This window comes from Uloborus diversus, chromosome 10 (genome assembly GCF_026930045.1).
Source record: "Uloborus diversus isolate 005 chromosome 10, Udiv.v.3.1, whole genome shotgun sequence".
Lineage (NCBI taxonomy): Eukaryota > Metazoa > Arthropoda > Arachnida > Araneae > Uloboridae > Uloborus > Uloborus diversus.
Window position 1 is genome coordinate 87,419,858 of NC_072740.1, and position 17,886 is coordinate 87,437,743.

At 31.3% G+C, this 17,886-nt stretch overlaps 1 protein-coding gene across 1 annotated transcript in view; it reads left to right on the forward strand.

Moving 5' to 3' along the window:
* The first annotated feature begins 320 nt into the window (after window positions 1–320).
* LOC129231436 (sex comb on midleg-like protein 2) overlaps window positions 321–17,886 on the forward strand; it is an 89,639-nt gene continuing 72,073 nt past the window's right edge. Inside the window, exons 1-2 of the mRNA XM_054865751.1 lie at window positions 321–1,022; window positions 8,048–8,116. Coding sequence (XP_054721726.1) covers window positions 8,083–8,116 — 34 coding nt within the window. The 5' untranslated portion in view covers window positions 321–1,022; window positions 8,048–8,082. The remainder of the gene's footprint in view (window positions 1,023–8,047; window positions 8,117–17,886) is intronic.

A 17,886-nucleotide genomic window follows, 5' to 3' on the forward strand; every position in this document is an offset into this window, starting at 1 on the left:
ACAAAAGAAGCGTGACATCACTTTTTTCAAATGATTTGGTTTCTCAAAATACTTCAAAAATTTTAGGGCTGAAAAGAGTCTGCATTTTATTTATTTTTACAAGGTTGCGTACGTTGATCAACTGGTAGCTTGCCAACCGGTTGATCACATGACAAACAATGATCTTTAGCTCTTATGCTTTAGCATGCACTGATGTCATTAGCTAACATGTGATCAACCACCGGTAGCGACCGGTCCAGGTCCTCGGACGGAAGCTTTGAGGCTACACTGCTAGCTCGAAGAGCATTATCACTGTCACTTCTTCTTTATGGTTGAAATCAGCAAAAATGGTTTAGCGTGCTTTAAATGTCGGTTACTAGTGCGTAACTGTTGTGTTGTCGTTGTTGTTATTTACGTTTGGTGTCACTTGCTTTCATTGATACGCCGGTTATGCCAACTCAAATTACCGTTTTATTTGGTATGCAGACTCAGTTTAAGAAGTCATATAGAGATGTTTAATGGACATGCGTCTTTCGTTTGCGAAAATATCACTGCATAACATGTTGTCAACGCAGTTATTTATCGGCGTTATGAAAATTATAATTACTCTTAGTACATGAGTACGTACTGGTGCGAGTGTTGTGATTTCCTTGTATTCGTATTGTACATGATTTTAATGTGATTTTTACCATTAAAAAACTCACAAAGTAAAATATGACTCTCATTTGTGAAAATTGCAATGTAAAAGATAATGAATCGTACTCATTTTACTCAATATTGTTGGCTAAGGTTCATTGTTTGATTGAAATGTCGTATTCAATAAATACTCAGTGATCATGATGTCTAGTGATGCATTATTACAGTCTGCATATTAAATTGCTTAATGGTGAAGAGACGATTTTGTGAAAATATTCTAATACATAATGACAGTGTTTTGTGAAAAAAAAACATCTGCTGTACGATTCAGAAGATGAATACGTTTAATAATTTTTCATTTAACTGTGACTAGTTACTTCTTAGTAGATTACTGCTAAGTATATCAGGTAAGAAATATAAAATTTACTCTACTTTATATACATTATATTATAGGGGAGAGGGGGCACATATGAACAACTCTATTATCCTAAACTTTTAAAAAAAATAAACTTTAATGGCAGTACTGTGATCTACTTCCCAAGAAAACTTTTAGCAAATGATGGTCAAACTTTCCAAACAGTTTAAAAATTCAATTTATGCTGATTTTTTCTTTTTTTTTTTGAATGATTTTTTTTATAAACCTTTGTATTTAATTATAAAAAAAATATTTGAAATTAAATAACTTACTTATTGAATGTTATGATTTTTTAATAAAATTTGTCAAAGAAAAAAAAAATGCTGAGTTTGACAAAATTATAAGCATCTAGCAATGGGCCACATAAACAGTCTAAATGTGTGCATAATGTTATATATATATATATATATATATATAATAGATTAGGGGATTTTAAATTTTATTTAGCTTATTATTTATACAAAAAAAATTGTGAATACAAAAATGAGGATATGTTTGTAAAGTTTTTGGAAATAATTCGCGAAATTAATTGGGTGGAGTACAAAATACAAGTAAAATAAGGTTGTTTTTTTGGAATTTTTTTTGTCAAAACAAACATAATTTAAATATTTTTGTAAAGTAATGATAATAAAAAATGGGATAATTTCCCTAAGAGCGGAACATATGTGCACTGCCTCACGTGAGGAAGTAAAAAAGGTAAGTGAACATATTTTGAATTATTGTGTTTTTAGTGTGTTTCTGGTAGTTTGTATTTTGGTCTGGTTGGCATTTTTGTAGCACAAAAATGGTGTTAATTTCACATAAAATCTGTGACTTTATTGTATACTGAACGGAGGAGATCTGTGACTTATATCCGACTGTGATGTATATTAAAAGTCGGAGGGATAACGGACCGAGCGGCAGCGAGGTCCTGGCGAGCCCGAGGTCTCATAGTACTTTCGTAATGAGACCGAGGCAGGGCCGGCGAGCCGAGGTCTCATTACGAAAGTACTATGAGACCGAGGGCTCGTATCCCGGAGAAACAACGGAAAAAAATTAATGCATTAATTTCATTAAATAATTAATGACATAATTTGAATTTTTCCTGTTGGCGCTAAAAAAGCATCGCTAAGAACGATGTATGACATATGACGTCATACATAGTTTTCTTGGCGACGCTTTTTTGGCGCCAACAGGAAAAAGTCGCCGAGAGGGGGGTATATCAGATTTGTTCCATATATATATATATATATATATACCTGTATGTTATTACACAAAATTGAAAAGATAAGGCACTGCTTAAGTGAAGAAGGAAAAAAAATCTTCTACCATTTATGAAATTATTTTTAATAGGGAACAATCTATCCTGTCCTATGTTTGAGACATAATGCTTCATTTAATTATGCAGAAGCTTTAAATTAAGTTTCCTAATACTTGGAGAAATAATAAAATAGCTGGTATCAACTAAAGAAGACAAATTGCTGCAAAAGGTGAACTTTTTACACTGCAAAAAATGTTTCAAGCTTCTGATGCAAAGCAGCTTTTCTTGTCACTGCTGCTATAGCCATCAGAGGTTCAAAACATTCCTTGCATATGAAAAAGGGCATATAGAAAAATATTGCATATATATATATATATATGATATAGTTTATGCTATATTTTTGTAATTTTGTTCTTATAATGTTGAATTTTATTACTTACATTTTACGCATAAAATTGAACATCGTTTCCAACAGACATGTTTTTAACAAATTGAAATGCACAAAAGCATCATTATTTCTAAATCCAATGATAAAAACTAAAGTTTTTTTAAAAAATTGCTCTCATTAAGAGATATTTTTATAATTCATGTAAAATACATATGGTGCGTTGACTAATAATTTTCCACAATAAAAAAAAAAAAAAAAAAAAAAAAAAAAAAACATCAAATATTAAGGCAGCCAAACTAAATAAATTGAACATTTTATTCAATAATACAAAATTAAATAAGAAATGTTTTTCAAGAAATACATTACGTTACAAAATATATATTTAAAAATAAAACAGAAAAAACTATTGCTGTGCAAAGACAAGATTCTACCATTGAAATGATGAGTTAACAGAAAATAATAAGACTAACAATTACAAGCAGCATCAAAAAACTAAAAATCCAGTGAAATGAATTAATGAATAAATTACCAATTAGATGACTGAGACTAAATTTTATCTGCAGATTTTAAAAGAGTGGGTTTGTTGTTGCTTGTCGAGATTCTAAATATTGTTTACAAATTGGCAATTTAAAAGTTGGAAACAAGCCTTAAGCACTGAAATATTTTAAAAAGATTGTGTTCTTTTTTTCCTTCTAAATGATGTTTTTTTTTTTCTCAGAATGGTGTCGATACTAGAATCATTATTATGTTTTCAAAAAAAAAGTGGCTAATCAGGGGTCTGGCTAGAAAAAATTTGGGTCCGTTAACGAACTCTTCACAAAAATCCGATCAAACCAAAACGGACCTTTCACAAAATTCTGATCAACCAAAATGGACCCTTCACAAAATTCTGATAAACAAAAAACGGATCTTTCACAAATTGTTTGTTGAAAGAGAAAATCTGAAATCAAAATAATGCATATTTCCTGTACATAAAACCAATAAATTTTGGAACCTTTTTTAAAGTTAAATTAGAGAGATGAGCTTATACAAAATCTGCTAATTTTGCAAAAAAAGAAAGAAACAAATCTGCACTACTACAAGCGATAAATAACTACTATTGCCAAATAAATATAATGCTTGTTTGTTTCTTTAAAAGAAATTAACAGCTTGTGTATACAATGCTTGAAGTACTTGCAAAACAATTTTGGTTAAATGATTTTACGTTGCAGAACATCGTCCAGTATTCTGCTTTAGGGTATAAAAGATAAAATAATTTAATTTGGCATGGAGTAAGCTTAAATAATTTAGAAATTATTCAAATAATCCCTTTACCTGAAATTGTATTATTATTTATTTTATTTAAGTTAAATGAGTGAACAAGAATTACCCCGGATTGGGGCAATTATGGATCACACATGGGGTAAATATGGGTCACCCCCTTTTTTTAAGGCACTCAATGTGAAAAGTAATTAACTATTCTGAATTATCATTTCCTAGCCCACAAAGATAATGATAAAAAGTTTTATATTAAAGAAATAACACATTATAATTTAAATAATTTGATTTTATTCTTACTAGTCAACTATACAATTGGTTATTGCTCTTTGCTCTAAGCCCACGATTCTATGAAAAAAATTCTTTAATATTTGTATGCTACCCTCATCAATCATGTTTCTATCAGCTGCATGTTTTTTTTTTTTTTTTTTGAATTTCAATTAACTAGACTGAAAAAATGCTCTTATTTCAAATTACTTCTAAAAATGCCTCGCTTGGACAAACTAAAATTTCCGACACCTTGTTCCAGAAAATTTATTCTTGCTTTTTCCTTGTTTAAAATTTAAATTACTTTCTAATTGTAAAATATTTCGCTATCATCATACACAACAAAGTATATCTGATGTTCAAGTACAGAAAGAATTCATTTGTAACTTCACCATTTTTAAACATTTTTAGAACAGGAATGTTTTTGCAATTGTGTTATTGCAAATTTTTCTCTTTTCCTGGTTCTCATAAACAATTCCAAAGTAAGCTTATTTTGCATTTCGAGCCTCTATATCAGCTTGTTGAGTTACTTTTTATCTTTCAAGCAAGGTTTTTCTTGATGACTCCATTTGTTCATTTGATTTCTCTTCTGCTTCTTTTTCTCTTGCACTTACATGATACAAGAGATATTTCTTATAACTGTCCAATTTGTCTCCTTATTTGGCACTCTAAGGAATCATATTAATTTGTTGCTTATTTTGGTACTTGATGTGTGAAAAAATTGCATGCTGACATAATTTATCATCAAAGCTAGAATTGGTTTGCTAATCAAAAGGCATGATACTTCAGCAGCAATTGAAAATGATATATCATCCAATGCTGCACTTGGAGCTTTAAAATTTCTTTCTGAGAGAGAATTTGGCACAGAAAAGGATAAGTTGAATTCAATACTAATATTATTTACACAGAAATAAATAAGTAAAACGTCTAAAATATCAGAACATATACTGACACAGCATTACCACGGTGACCCAGAATTACCCCACTAAATTGGGGTATAAATCAGTCTACTTTTAACACCACTTTTTTGAAAAAGAAAAAAAAATGTATGTAGGTATGAAAGGCGTAGACAATTTGCTATTGAAAACAGCACCAACAAAATTGTTCTTTCAAAAGTATTTCATCGACACAAATCTTGAAAAAAATCGGGATTTTCCGAAATTATCTTTTTTGAAGATGTTTTTATAGATGTGTGAAAACTCTATTTTCACTCGTCATAAATTATGTCATTTTTGGAAAAAAATGCCGGTTGACGGTTTTCTGAAATAAACTATTCAATTCCCTTTACGTTATCTGCCGATTAGTCTGTTTAAACAAAAAATTAAAATTTATGAGGTGTGAATTATATGCTGCCACGTATTTTTGCACCTTTTTCCTGCAATGTCGAAGTATTGAACCTTAAATTATAAACCAGGATTCACTTACAAAGACTGCTTCTGTGCCCGCTATGTAAAAAAAAAAAACATATAGACAAAGAGGAAGCCCTCATTACTTCCTTAGCTCCCTTGCCTTTACTCATTGTCTAAAAGTTATTAGCATACTATAGTCAATGTCAAGAAAGAATCTTTAAATTTAGATTAATTAAAAGCTTAAAAAATACTTCTTCCTGTTTGTAATTTAATTGCTAAAATTGAATGATAAATCAAAATAAATTTTGCTTTTTGCCATCATATTTTTCGCTGTCGCTGAAGATTATGCAAAGGTTTTTTTCCCTTCTGACTTCCAATTTTTTAAACCAAAAATATATATGTTTATACATATATATTTTAAAACTAATCAACTATTATTGTTTTCTGAAAAAGTTGTTTGTTACGAACTTTATCTAAGATTTAATGAAATTGTGTTAGACTTGTGTACATAAGTAAATATTTTAATTATTTTTAATAGCTAAAATGCTGTACTCATTCATTAAAACCTAAGTTCTTGATTAGAGAATAGCTCTATATGAATGGATGTCAAAAGGGTTTCAGTTTGTGTTACAAAAATATATCTATTTACCGAAAGTATAATTACATCACTTTTATACTTTCACTGCTACTTCACTTGTTATTTTTGAAGCAAGTTTTATACTGCTTGAAAATTTAGTTCAAAATTAATTCAATATTTACTTTTTAGTTTTGTCATGATTAGATTTATGTCTTTAAGTGATTTTGAAAATTTCTTAGAATTCTTATGCCAATTGGTAACTGGAAGAAAAGTTTTTGTTTCAAATTTCCTAAAATATTTCCATATAGATGATTTAATATTTCATAGTTTTTTTTGCTCAATAAAGTTCACTTGATAAATTTTTCTAAAATTATAACTTTAATTATAAAAAAAAAAAAAACACCATCATCTTATAAAAATGTATTTTCAACTGACAGCTTAAATCATTTTAAATATTACATTTTATCTAAACATACAATGGTTTTCAAATAGGGCTAGGAGAGGAAACCTTTTTCATTGGTAACATAAATCAAGGAAATTTGGTGAACTTAATCAGGGAGAAGTCAGGAAAACTTTTTTCACAGATCCTGTCGCCACCCAGAATGAGCAGATTTTTTTTTCAATATTTTGAGTGAAATTTAATTTTTTTTATGTGTGGGAGTAAATGACAAAAGAATGCTGAAACTTCTGTTCTAGTTTACAATCACTCAACTAAAATTTTAAAGATCTGGTTATAACTTTAAATGCATGTAGAAATTTTGTGGATTAAAACAGACTTTATTGATGACTAAGAATTTAAGTAAAATTAGAAATGCATGAAATAAATTTCTTGGTCCCGAGCCATTAACATGTATTTAGCCTCTAATAAATCATATACAGTCAAACTTCAGTAACACGAACTCGAGGGGGACGCCGAAATATTTCCTGTTAACCAAATTTTGTGTTAACCGATTTCCACGTTTACCAGATTTTGTGTAAGCAAACAAGTTTTTTTGTCTTTGTGACTCAGAAAATGTAGGAACCAAAGTACATTTGTACAAAAATGTATACACAAGCATTTATATTTATAATTTAAGTAAGAAACACAAGTAATTCGAAACAAGCAATGGCATCTGGAAACATGGAAACAAGCGGGGTATTTCTCTATAACTGCATTTTCAAACATCTGATCCAAAAACTGGATTTTCACTGCATTGTTGGCAGGTAAAAAAAACACAATTTATCGCTTTTAGCCCTTAAACCTCTACATGGGCGGAACAGTTGTCCAGAATCAGACAAATTTTTCTTTTTTCACAATGAAATTTTAAATCTGGGTTTATCAGCCACTTGGTAAAAGATTTCATTGTTCATCCAAGCTTTTTTACTGTCTCCAGCTAAAGTTCGTTTTTTCTTGAAGCAACGAGATTTTCACTATTTTTGTATAATAAGGAGGGAAATTTTCTCGCTGCCATCTATGTTGCTTGCTTCCAAGTGCAGATCTTTCAACTTTCGAAAGTAATTTCATGTAAAAGGATGAGGTTTTAATTTTTTCTTTAAGACCTTAAAATTTTCTTCGTCTTATGTGGGAATTTGTCTAAATCCTTTTCATGTTAAGCTTTTGATTTAACACTAATTTGTAGCTTTATCTGACAGGGAGTTGTATTTACTTCTCGAGCGAAATTTCACGCTAAACGAGTTTGTGTTAACGGGGTTTGACTGTATACAGTCAACTCTTCATGATTCAGAAGTCCCAAGGGGTCAGCTAAAGCCTTTGAGATATTGTTAGTTTGAGCTATGGGAAGTTCTTACAGCCTTCTCAAGAGTTTGGGACCCAATGAAAACCTTAAGATAAAGGAAGATTCAAGTCATAAGGCTTCAAGTTGTTGAGAGTTGTATATATGTATGTAATATGCATATATGTATGTAACTCTTCATAATACTTTATTTCTTTCTCAACCAGAGTACTGCAGACTATGTGCTGAAGTGCATGTATTGATGCTGCACCACATGGCTAGTGTGCCTGTTAAAGGTAATAATGTTTAGATTTTAAGTACTAATTTGACTGTATATTTAAAAAAAACCAAATGGATTTCAAATGCATTTCTTAAGATTCTTTTGTGCATTCAGACTTTAAAATTTAGTGTTTTTTCAACAGTTATACTTCAAGATCTAGAAAAATAAGTATAAAGTGCAGTTCATATCTGAATACAAAATGATCTTAAATTTTTATGTAAAAGTTTTCTTGAATGTGATTATTGTACTTTAACTTATTCTTATCAATCTGTTTCTCTTTTGTAATCAAATCTCAGTAATATAAAAATGCTTAAATGCCCTTTAAAAATTTTGTAAAAATGATGCGTTTTTAAATTAATTTTAAGGTAATGAAAATACAGCCAACAATTTTCAGAGTGGGACCATGAAGGGATCAGCAGCTACTAAAATATTTCAGCAAAAATTGCAATCAAGTGTTCTACATTATTTGCTGTTATTACATTGTGTACATTCACATTTTATATATTAATAATTCTGACTGATTCCCACTCAGAAAAATTTTGGATGTATTCATTAAAATTTTTTAAAAAGAACATGTTTTTAAAAAATTTTTTTGACTAAATAATTTTTGAGTTTTTAATTTTGTAAAAAAAATTAGCTTCAAAGTTTTGTGAAATTTCTTTTTCTCAAATGTTATTCAAGTTACATTTTACAATTCAAATCTGTAAGTATCCGTCTGTGCGTGTGTATCTGTAACCCTATCTCCTGCAAACTATCGATGTTTCCCTAGTCGATACAACTAGCTACTCTTGATTACAGAATATCCAGTGGAAGCCATTTCACCTTATCTCATCCCTCTAAACCTTAAAGTGCAAGAGATATGAATTGAAAATCATACCATTAAAATCATCAATTGTCATCCAGATTGGTGCCCAATTTGTTGATACGGTTGGCGAATTTGGCAAGCAGGAGGCAGAACACTCTTTGTATGAAATTTAAGTTAATGTAATTGTCTTCAAAATGAGCTATATTAGCTCCTATAGAACTAGACATAAAAATTAAAATGTTTAGTTAGTAGACCATTGTCTATATAAATACTTTTAGTTTAGCATCCACTTTTTTACTATTAGTTGTCACTTAATGCAGGCCTTTTATCTTTGCTGAAATTATACAGCAATCTTAAAAAACAATTCTAAAAGAAGGGTGTAAAGCAGGCCCGTGCTGGGCACCCAAAGAGGCGGTAGAAAGACCAGCTTGGGGGCGCCTGATTTTTCAAGTCAGGGGTGTATCCCTACAATAATGGGGGGGGGGGAGGATATAACTTATTCATTATATGGGGAAGGGGGGAGTGACTAATAAAAATAAAATTTAAAAAATTAAGAGAAGTTAAGATCTGAAGCATGTCGTTTTTTTATCATAAAATATATGTTATTAAAAAGATTTAGATGAAAATTAAAATGTTTCGAGTGTCAAGAGTGAAACAAAAATTTTTCAACAGTATTCTGAATCCATTAACTTTTCTCAAACCGTTCAACCACAGATTCGTCTGAGGGCTCAGAAGCTAAAATTGATAATCAATTATATCCTTAGTGGTACTGTTTTTTTAAAAATGAAAAGTAATAATATCAAGATGACATCTCTTTTTACCACTTTCAGTAACAGTGAAAAGGAGGGTTCGGTGGATCTCCCCCGGAAAATTTTCAGAATTGAAGTCCAAAAAACGAAATTGTGAGCCATCTTTGATAATGCTAGAAGGCATTGGCCTCAGAACTCTCCCCCACATATGTTTCAATATTGGAGCTCTACAAACATAATTTTGGACTTTTTTTTTTTTACAATGATTTTAGAGAAATAAGAGTTTCTGAAACCTTTCCCCGAAAATGTTTCAATGTTGAGGTCTAAAAATGGGATTTTTATGGGCCATGATGTTAAGGAAAGAGATGAGGTTCAGGTATGCTATCCTGGTAGTTTTTCAAAACAGAACTTTCAAAAACGTAGCTTTGTTAGACAATCCTCAATGATGCTTGGGAATAGGGATTTATGAATTTAAGAGCTCGTCTTCTGAATTTTTTTGAAATTGAAGTCATCAAAACGCAATCGCCGGCCATCTTTTGACGTTATGGGATTGGATGTTGTTAGGAACTTCCCCTTAAAGCTTTCATAATTTAAGTTCCAAAAATGCAATCTTTTGAGCTTTGTGGCCTTCCCCCAGAAATTTTTCAAAGATAAAATTTTAAGCATGCAGAAGTTAACTGTTCTCAGTAGTTTCATGAGAAATAATCAAATTCGAGAACTCCTTCTCAGTCACTTTTCGTTATTGAAGTACCCAAAGCACAATTTTGAACGATCTTTGTGTTTTGATAGAGGGAGATCTGGTTCGCTCTAAATCTTAAAATTGCATTTTTTTGTCATCTTTGTCTGGCAAAGGCATGGGGTTCAGCACCGCCGGAAATGTATGATGTTCAAGTTCAAAAACGCAATTTTAGAAAAAAGAAATGTGATGTTAGGGACAGGAGAGATTTTGTGATCTTTCTTCCCCTGGAAGAGTTTTTCAGTATTGGGGTTTTAAAAAACGCAATTTTAGGCCTTCTTTGGTAATGCACGGGAAGATATGGGATTCATGTAATCTTTCTCGGCCGTGTTTAGAAACAAGCTCGAGAATGCAAAATTTTGGACACTGTTCAGTGGCTTGGGCTGGTTCAGGTTTCGGGGGCTCACTTCCTCGAAAAATTTTAGAAATTCAGGCTGTGAAAATGCCGTTGCAGACGATGTTTCGTGTTGTTATGGAATGAGAGGTTTCCCTGGTCTTCTCTCGGAATTTTTTCTTCTCCAATCTCCCCTCGTAGATCCATTTCTGTTTCAGGTCTGACCATACGTATTCAAACTTTAAGGGTGGGAGGAGGGCATTGCCTCTGTAGGAATTTTTAAGAAGAGAAGGGGCATTATTACTCTTGGGAATGTCTTGACTTGAAGCAGCCTTCCTTACCCACCTTTATTTAAATAACTGTTAACGTTTAACTAACATGAGAAAAAAATAGAATTAGAGTGAATTAATTAAACCTTTGACAAATTTAAAATGGAAAAATTCCTTTTTGGGCAATTTATTGCTTTGAACGAAAGATAGATTTCAAAAGTTACACGTACTAAAAGGTCAATTTTAGGCCACCTGTGGAATGTCAGAGAAAAGACAGAAAAGGGATAATGGAGGGAGGAAGAATCACAAATCGAACAGACTTTCAGAATTTTTTTAAAAACTTAGTTTTAATCAATCTTTTGTGGAAAAAAATTTAAAAATCTGGATTTTCTCCCAGAGAATTTTTCTAAATTGACGTCAAACATAGCTAATTTTAGCAGATGAAGGTTTGTGGTTTCTCTCCAATTATTTTTCAAAACTGAAGTTGCTACTAATTTTTCTACTAATTGGTGCCTCAGTGGCCAAGTGGTCTAAGCAATTGCTTCTCACACTTGAGGTGGTGGGTTTGACTCCCACCCTCGCTTCAGATGTACTTTCCCCACTTTCTGATTCATTCAAATTTTACAAGGTTCCTTGATTTAGAAAGGAATAGGCCCCGACTATTGATCCTTCTGTTCTGCTTTTGAATTTATGATTTGTCTTACTTGTGTACAATTATAAAACTATTTCAATGGTATAGTTATTCGTTAGTACTCAATAACATTCATATGCATTTTTCTTTTTCCTTTTTTTCGTTTCTACGAAGTCGGGGTTTTTTGTTTTTATTTAATTTTTTTTTGATAAAATTAAAAAGCATTGTTAAATGAATAGTTCCATAAAATTTTTTCTGTAAAAGGCGTGTGACAGAAAAGTTACACATTTTGAAGAATGACCCATTTATGTGTGCAAATTTGAAGGCAACCAAACATGCATTTTCACAGTGCCGAATCCATTTCAATGAGTTTTATCATTATGTATGTATCTATGGGGCTTGCAAGTGTATGTATGTATCACACATAACACAAAGAAGTTAATTGTAGAAGGTTGAAATTTCATATATACGACTTGTGCTTTGTTAAGTTGTGAACCTTTTTTTTTTTGACTCCAATCAAGAGTTCTAAAAGGCACATTTACAGCTTCTTTGTGGCAAGTTAATGTTAATTTTACATATCAAGTTATTATCTCCAAGGCATCTCTTAATCCATATTTTGTTGTCAATGAATATTTTGTGCCGCTTATTGAGCGTTGTTGACACCAACCTCTCAATGCATTTTGTATTATTTACTGTATGTTGTTAAATAAATTTAACAGTAGCAAAATATTTCTATTTTCAAATTTTAGTAAAAATCAGTTTTTTGGAATTAAAAAACATAACTGAAAACATTAAGTAAGCACCTAGAATTAAGCAAAACCTTGAACTTTCAAGACTCCACTGTATTTGTGAAATCACTTACATTTACAATTACTATGTGATTTTAAACAAGTTTCTACGTTTGAATAAAGGTTTGAAGGTGGACTTGTGACTCAATTTTCGCATTGATGATCATGAGCTTTAGTTTTTTCTCTAAGTTCATACCTTTTCTCATCCCTATATACAAACCTACCGACTCACTAACCAGTTTCATAACCCTTTCAAGAGCCAGAGTGTAAAAGAGGAACATTTACTGAGTTATGGATAAAGCTTCAACTCTTTTTGTAAAATTAAATGTTATTAACTTAGAAAGTACTTGGTCGGTAGCCATGGGAACCACTTTTCTATTCAGAAAGGAGCCGAGTTCCTTGCGGCATTAGATGGGACAGGACCGCATAGGACCCCAATCAAAGAAACATTTTGATTCCCGCTCACTTGCATGTGTTCCAATTCTTCCAAGCCTGCCCAACCGCTGATGTATTTTACAGCTTTAGATAAAGATTACATTTAGAAGCCACAAAGATTACAGTTAGCCCCTTTTGTGCTTTGTTAAAAGCAACCTTTTGCAAGAAAAGCGATGGAAAAATTCGACTTGAAATAAAAAGTTTTGTTCAAGAAACTTTGAATATGTATGCGATTAAGCAGAGTATCGATGGAAAAAATATTTCTTAAAGCGGGGAAATTTAACATTATTGCTGTAGGATTTTTTTTTGTTCCATAGATTTATATTCCTATGTAGTCCAGTCATTATAGTAAGTTCACCTCGGAATTCGAGACACCCAGCTGTAAGTCTGTAAATACTTGTATATTGACACTCTAAAAGTTGTCTCAAAACCTACATATGGTAGGGTGTACGCAACTATTAAATTTCAAGGTCAAAAGTCACAAAAATCGTTTATTTGCGCTTTTTTTTGTAAATATCTTATTTCCTATAGATTTTTTGCCATTTGTATTTATTATCAATATTGTAGAATACAAAATTCTCTACAAATTTTGTTTAAAAATTTTTTTATATGGTGAACCGTTTTCGAGATAGAGGGCGGAGAGCGCGCGGTCATAGGATCACTTCAGGTCAACCGGTGCCTCCGGTCAAAAACGCGCCATATATAGTTGGTGAACTATCGATAAATCAATGATTATAAATATTTGTCAATTTTTATTAACTATTATATTATATTTTATCATTTTTTCCCTAACCTATCCACTTTTTATTCAGTATTAATTTACTTAACAACACTTACCTGCCCATGTAATTGCAGAATTGTTAATGAAAATATAGGAATTAAATCTGAATTTTAACCTAATTAATATTAATAACTTCTTACATGATGAAAAAAAAAACAAATAAATTATGAATTATGCTTTTTATTAAAAAATATCATTCAATACATTTATTTTTATTAAAAGTAAAAAAATGAAATAAAGGGTACAAAAACTACAATTTATAATTTTAATCATCTTTTTCCTCTTCATTGTCGTCTTACGGCTGCTGGTAAATTTCAAACTGATCTTCATTATCGTCTTCAACGACATTTGTCTCAAGTTCTTCCATGATTTCGGGGTCAAAGGTTCCATCTTCGTTAATGTTGCTCTGATATGGTAGAGCATTGAGACAAGCTTGCCCATTACATTGGCCACAAGTTAACGAACATTGCAAGCCCACTTTCCTGCATCCGCATTGCGAACCACAACCACTCTTGCAGTTGCAGAAAATTGTATTTAGCAAATCTTCTGGAGCAGGTGGTAAAATTGTCATGATAGGCTCCAGAAAATCATTTCGCATTGCCCAACCCCCTACCTGGGGTTCCAAATCATGTCCTAACCAAATTTGGACTTGATAATATACACGTTTGAAATGTTGATGAGCAGCTGCACTTGTTGGTGGAATACTTGAAAGCTGCACAGGTGTATTAAGTTTTGTAGACTTGACGTAATGCATATAACGAAGATGATCGAGACTTTTCACAGATTTCGGAGCATTATAGACTGCCAATCAAGTTTGAGTTCCTCTCTATAATAATCTATTGGCCGAACAATTTTCTTCCTCAAATGCTGCAGCTAGTTCATCCAAATTTGTCAGTTTCTCAAAAACTTTTAAAAATGATTTTTTTCCCTTTTTAAAAAGAGCAGAAGTTATGTCACAGCCACTTAATGCGTGCAGAAATAAAACATGTGTTTTGGAATGAGGATAATTATCAAAACTTTTGGTCGAGTATATCTCCTTTTTTACATTTCCTTTCCTCAACTTTTTTAAAGAAAATTTCTTGTTCGTAAGACAGTGTACGCCCAATTAAAATGACAAGTAAATCAATATCTTGTCCTATTATAACTGCAGTTTTTTCAGACTTTGATTCTTCAACTGCAGTTTCAACAATAAGAACTTCCGCATCATGTCTGGCTTGTTTAGTAGTAATATTTGCAGATTGTAATTTTTCAATTAACATATTAATGAGCATATCTTTGTTATTTCGATTTGATAAGAATTTTTCTTGAGTAACTGGTACAACCATTGTTTCATCGAAACAGACTTCATACGTTTTTGAAAGTGCAACAGTTCTTCTCTGCTGCTCCATAGCTTTTACGTTCTTACTGTAGTCTGAATATCCGTCAAATACAACAATTATTTTGGAACTGTAATGCCTTTGTAAATAATTAATATATTTATCAAAAATAATCGAAAAAATATCGTCTCTGCTCCATACAACATGATGAAGAAGAAATTCACCATCAATAATGAACGTCACATTATTTTCATTGAGAACAAAATCAATTGGGCTCATGTTGTCATACAATGATGATTTTGTTGTTTTTCTCATGCCATCATTATCAAATATTGAGAGTAGTAGAGCTGTTGGATACGGACTCAATTCATATTGAAGTTCATATATAGTTCATCAACTATATATGGTGCGTTTTCGACCGGAGGCACCGGTTGACCTGAAGTGATCCTGTGACCGTGCGCTCTCCGCCCTCTATCTCGAAAACGGTTCACCGTATAAAAATTTTTTGTTAACAAAATTTGTAGAGAATTTTGTATTCTACAATATTGATAATAAATACAAACAGCAAAAAACCCATAGGAAATGAGATATTTACAAAAAAAAAAAGCGCAAAAAAACGATTTTTGTGACTTTTGACCTTGAAATTTAATAGTTGCGTACACCCTACCATATGTAGGTTTTGAGACAACTTTTAGGGTGTCAATATACAAGTATTTACAGACTTACAGCTGGGTATCTTGAATTCCGAGATTCTTACCTAATTTAAGCTTAAATGACTGGACTAATGAGCGATATATTTGATTGTTCGTTACCCGATTAAGTGAGGACGATTGTATATGACACCACATGAATGCTTATTTAATCATTTAGTTATTCACCTCAAAGTACTGTAAATATTGATCCTTATACCTATAAAGACTGGAGAGGCCACAGTTGCCCCTAAGCTATTTTACAAAAAAAAAAATTATATTTTTCCTTTCTCTGATTTGTTGTTACGTAAAAAAAAAGCTCTTTCCTCTAGTTTCACCTGTAACTTCCTCTCTATCAGGGCATGTAAAAACTCCAATCTTTCACCCTTACATGTCCGAATAGGCATGTAATTTTATTTTTTAAATCAAGTATTGGTAAATATAATGATGAGTTATGTACTATTTGTTTAAACTTGATTTTAATGTTTGAAATTGAAATAATTTTGGATTCAGAAATAAAACTCTTAAATTAATTTTTTGTCTGATTAATGCTGTAGGACAGATTCAAATATTTTTATCATTACACTATAAAAAAAAACTGGGTGTATAAAAATTTGATTCTGGTGTGTGTTTTTTAGACAAACATGCCCGGCAGGGCATGTAATATTTTAAAGATTTTTCTAGACCTGTCTCTATGCAACTGGTTGGAATTCCAAATGCTTTATACAATGCTGAGTGCTAACTAGCCAAAGGGTTGCCATCGCTCATCGAAATAGAAACTAATTCTTCCTTTTTACGTGTAAAGATGGAAAAACTAAAAATTATTATTTATTTAGTTTTTATTTGATCTTAAAGAAGATGTCTCGGGCATGTGGACTCACTCAAGAAGAGTTTTTAAATGAATTCATCCGAAAAATGCGTAGGGGCCACACAGGCCCCTTCAGTCTTTCTAGGTGTACAGAAATTTTATGTCTTTGTAGTTTTAAGCATTACTTAGTAATCCAACATTCATAATCTTATCTTTAACCATCTAATACATGTTTTCTGTGATCTATATGAATATATATTGAGAAAAGAATCTCATTTTCTTCTTTAAAATTAGTATACAAAATGTCATCAGATTTCATGATTCAATCCTTCTTTCATTACTGATTTTTTTTTCTTAATAGGTATAAACAAATAATCTTACAAAAGTGAGAAAGAGAGAGTTCGCTTGATCTGATAAATATATTTCAGAAATTTATTTATGCATCCACTATTTTGTAGAACTTCAGTCGATCCTTGTTATAGTGGGTTTCTATTGTATGACAATCATGAGTTTTTGAGAACATTTACTTATTGCTTTATTTGGAATTTTTTAAAAGCTTTTGTAGATTCTTAAGTAATACTTACATAAGAAACTTTTTCATTTCCAGAGGAGAGTTTTGTGACACACACACATGAGAAAATTTCTCGAATTAGTATTGGTTTTTCCAAGATTCTTGTCTGTTTTGAATGAGTGGCACAATGAGCATTTCCTTTATCCAGCGTATGTTCCTCACTTATCTTTCAATTAATTTCTATATCTATTATTAATGGCTAGTTCTTTAGGCTTTTGACAATATGTTACTTAGTTGTCTGGTCTACTGTTGATCTCCTACCTAATTTTTACTCATTATTTCATAATTTGACTGATCCCAAATAGAGTAAACTTATACCTTTAACTTAACCTTTAAAATTTCATATTTTACCATTTAAAAATAGTTCTAATGCTTTGGATCTTTTATTGGTTTTACAATTCAGCAATTATTGCTTGATTATATTTTATATTGCTTTGACCATTTAACTATAAATGCTGGTCTGACTAATAACTCATGTATAGGAAAAGGATTAGAATTTTTTTGTCATCCTTTGTAATTAAACTTATGTATTTTTCATCACTTCTTTATACTTCAAATTTTATTGTGATTTAGTATAGCAGTGCAAAATGCTCCTTGTAAAAATAGTACATATTCTAAAAATTTTTTGCTTGTGTCCTTCTTATGACTCAAATTCTGTTGTGCCCTTGTGTGTATGTATGTATATAGATGTGCATGTATATCTAGTATGTATGTGTTCGTGTATGTACAGTCGAACCTCCATATATCGAACTTCCACTTATCAAAATTTTCTATACATCGAAATCCCAGCAAATTCTATGTTCATTACATAGAAAAATTGTTTCTATACATCGAAAAAATGTCTATATATCGAGAATTTTTTCGAGACATTGGT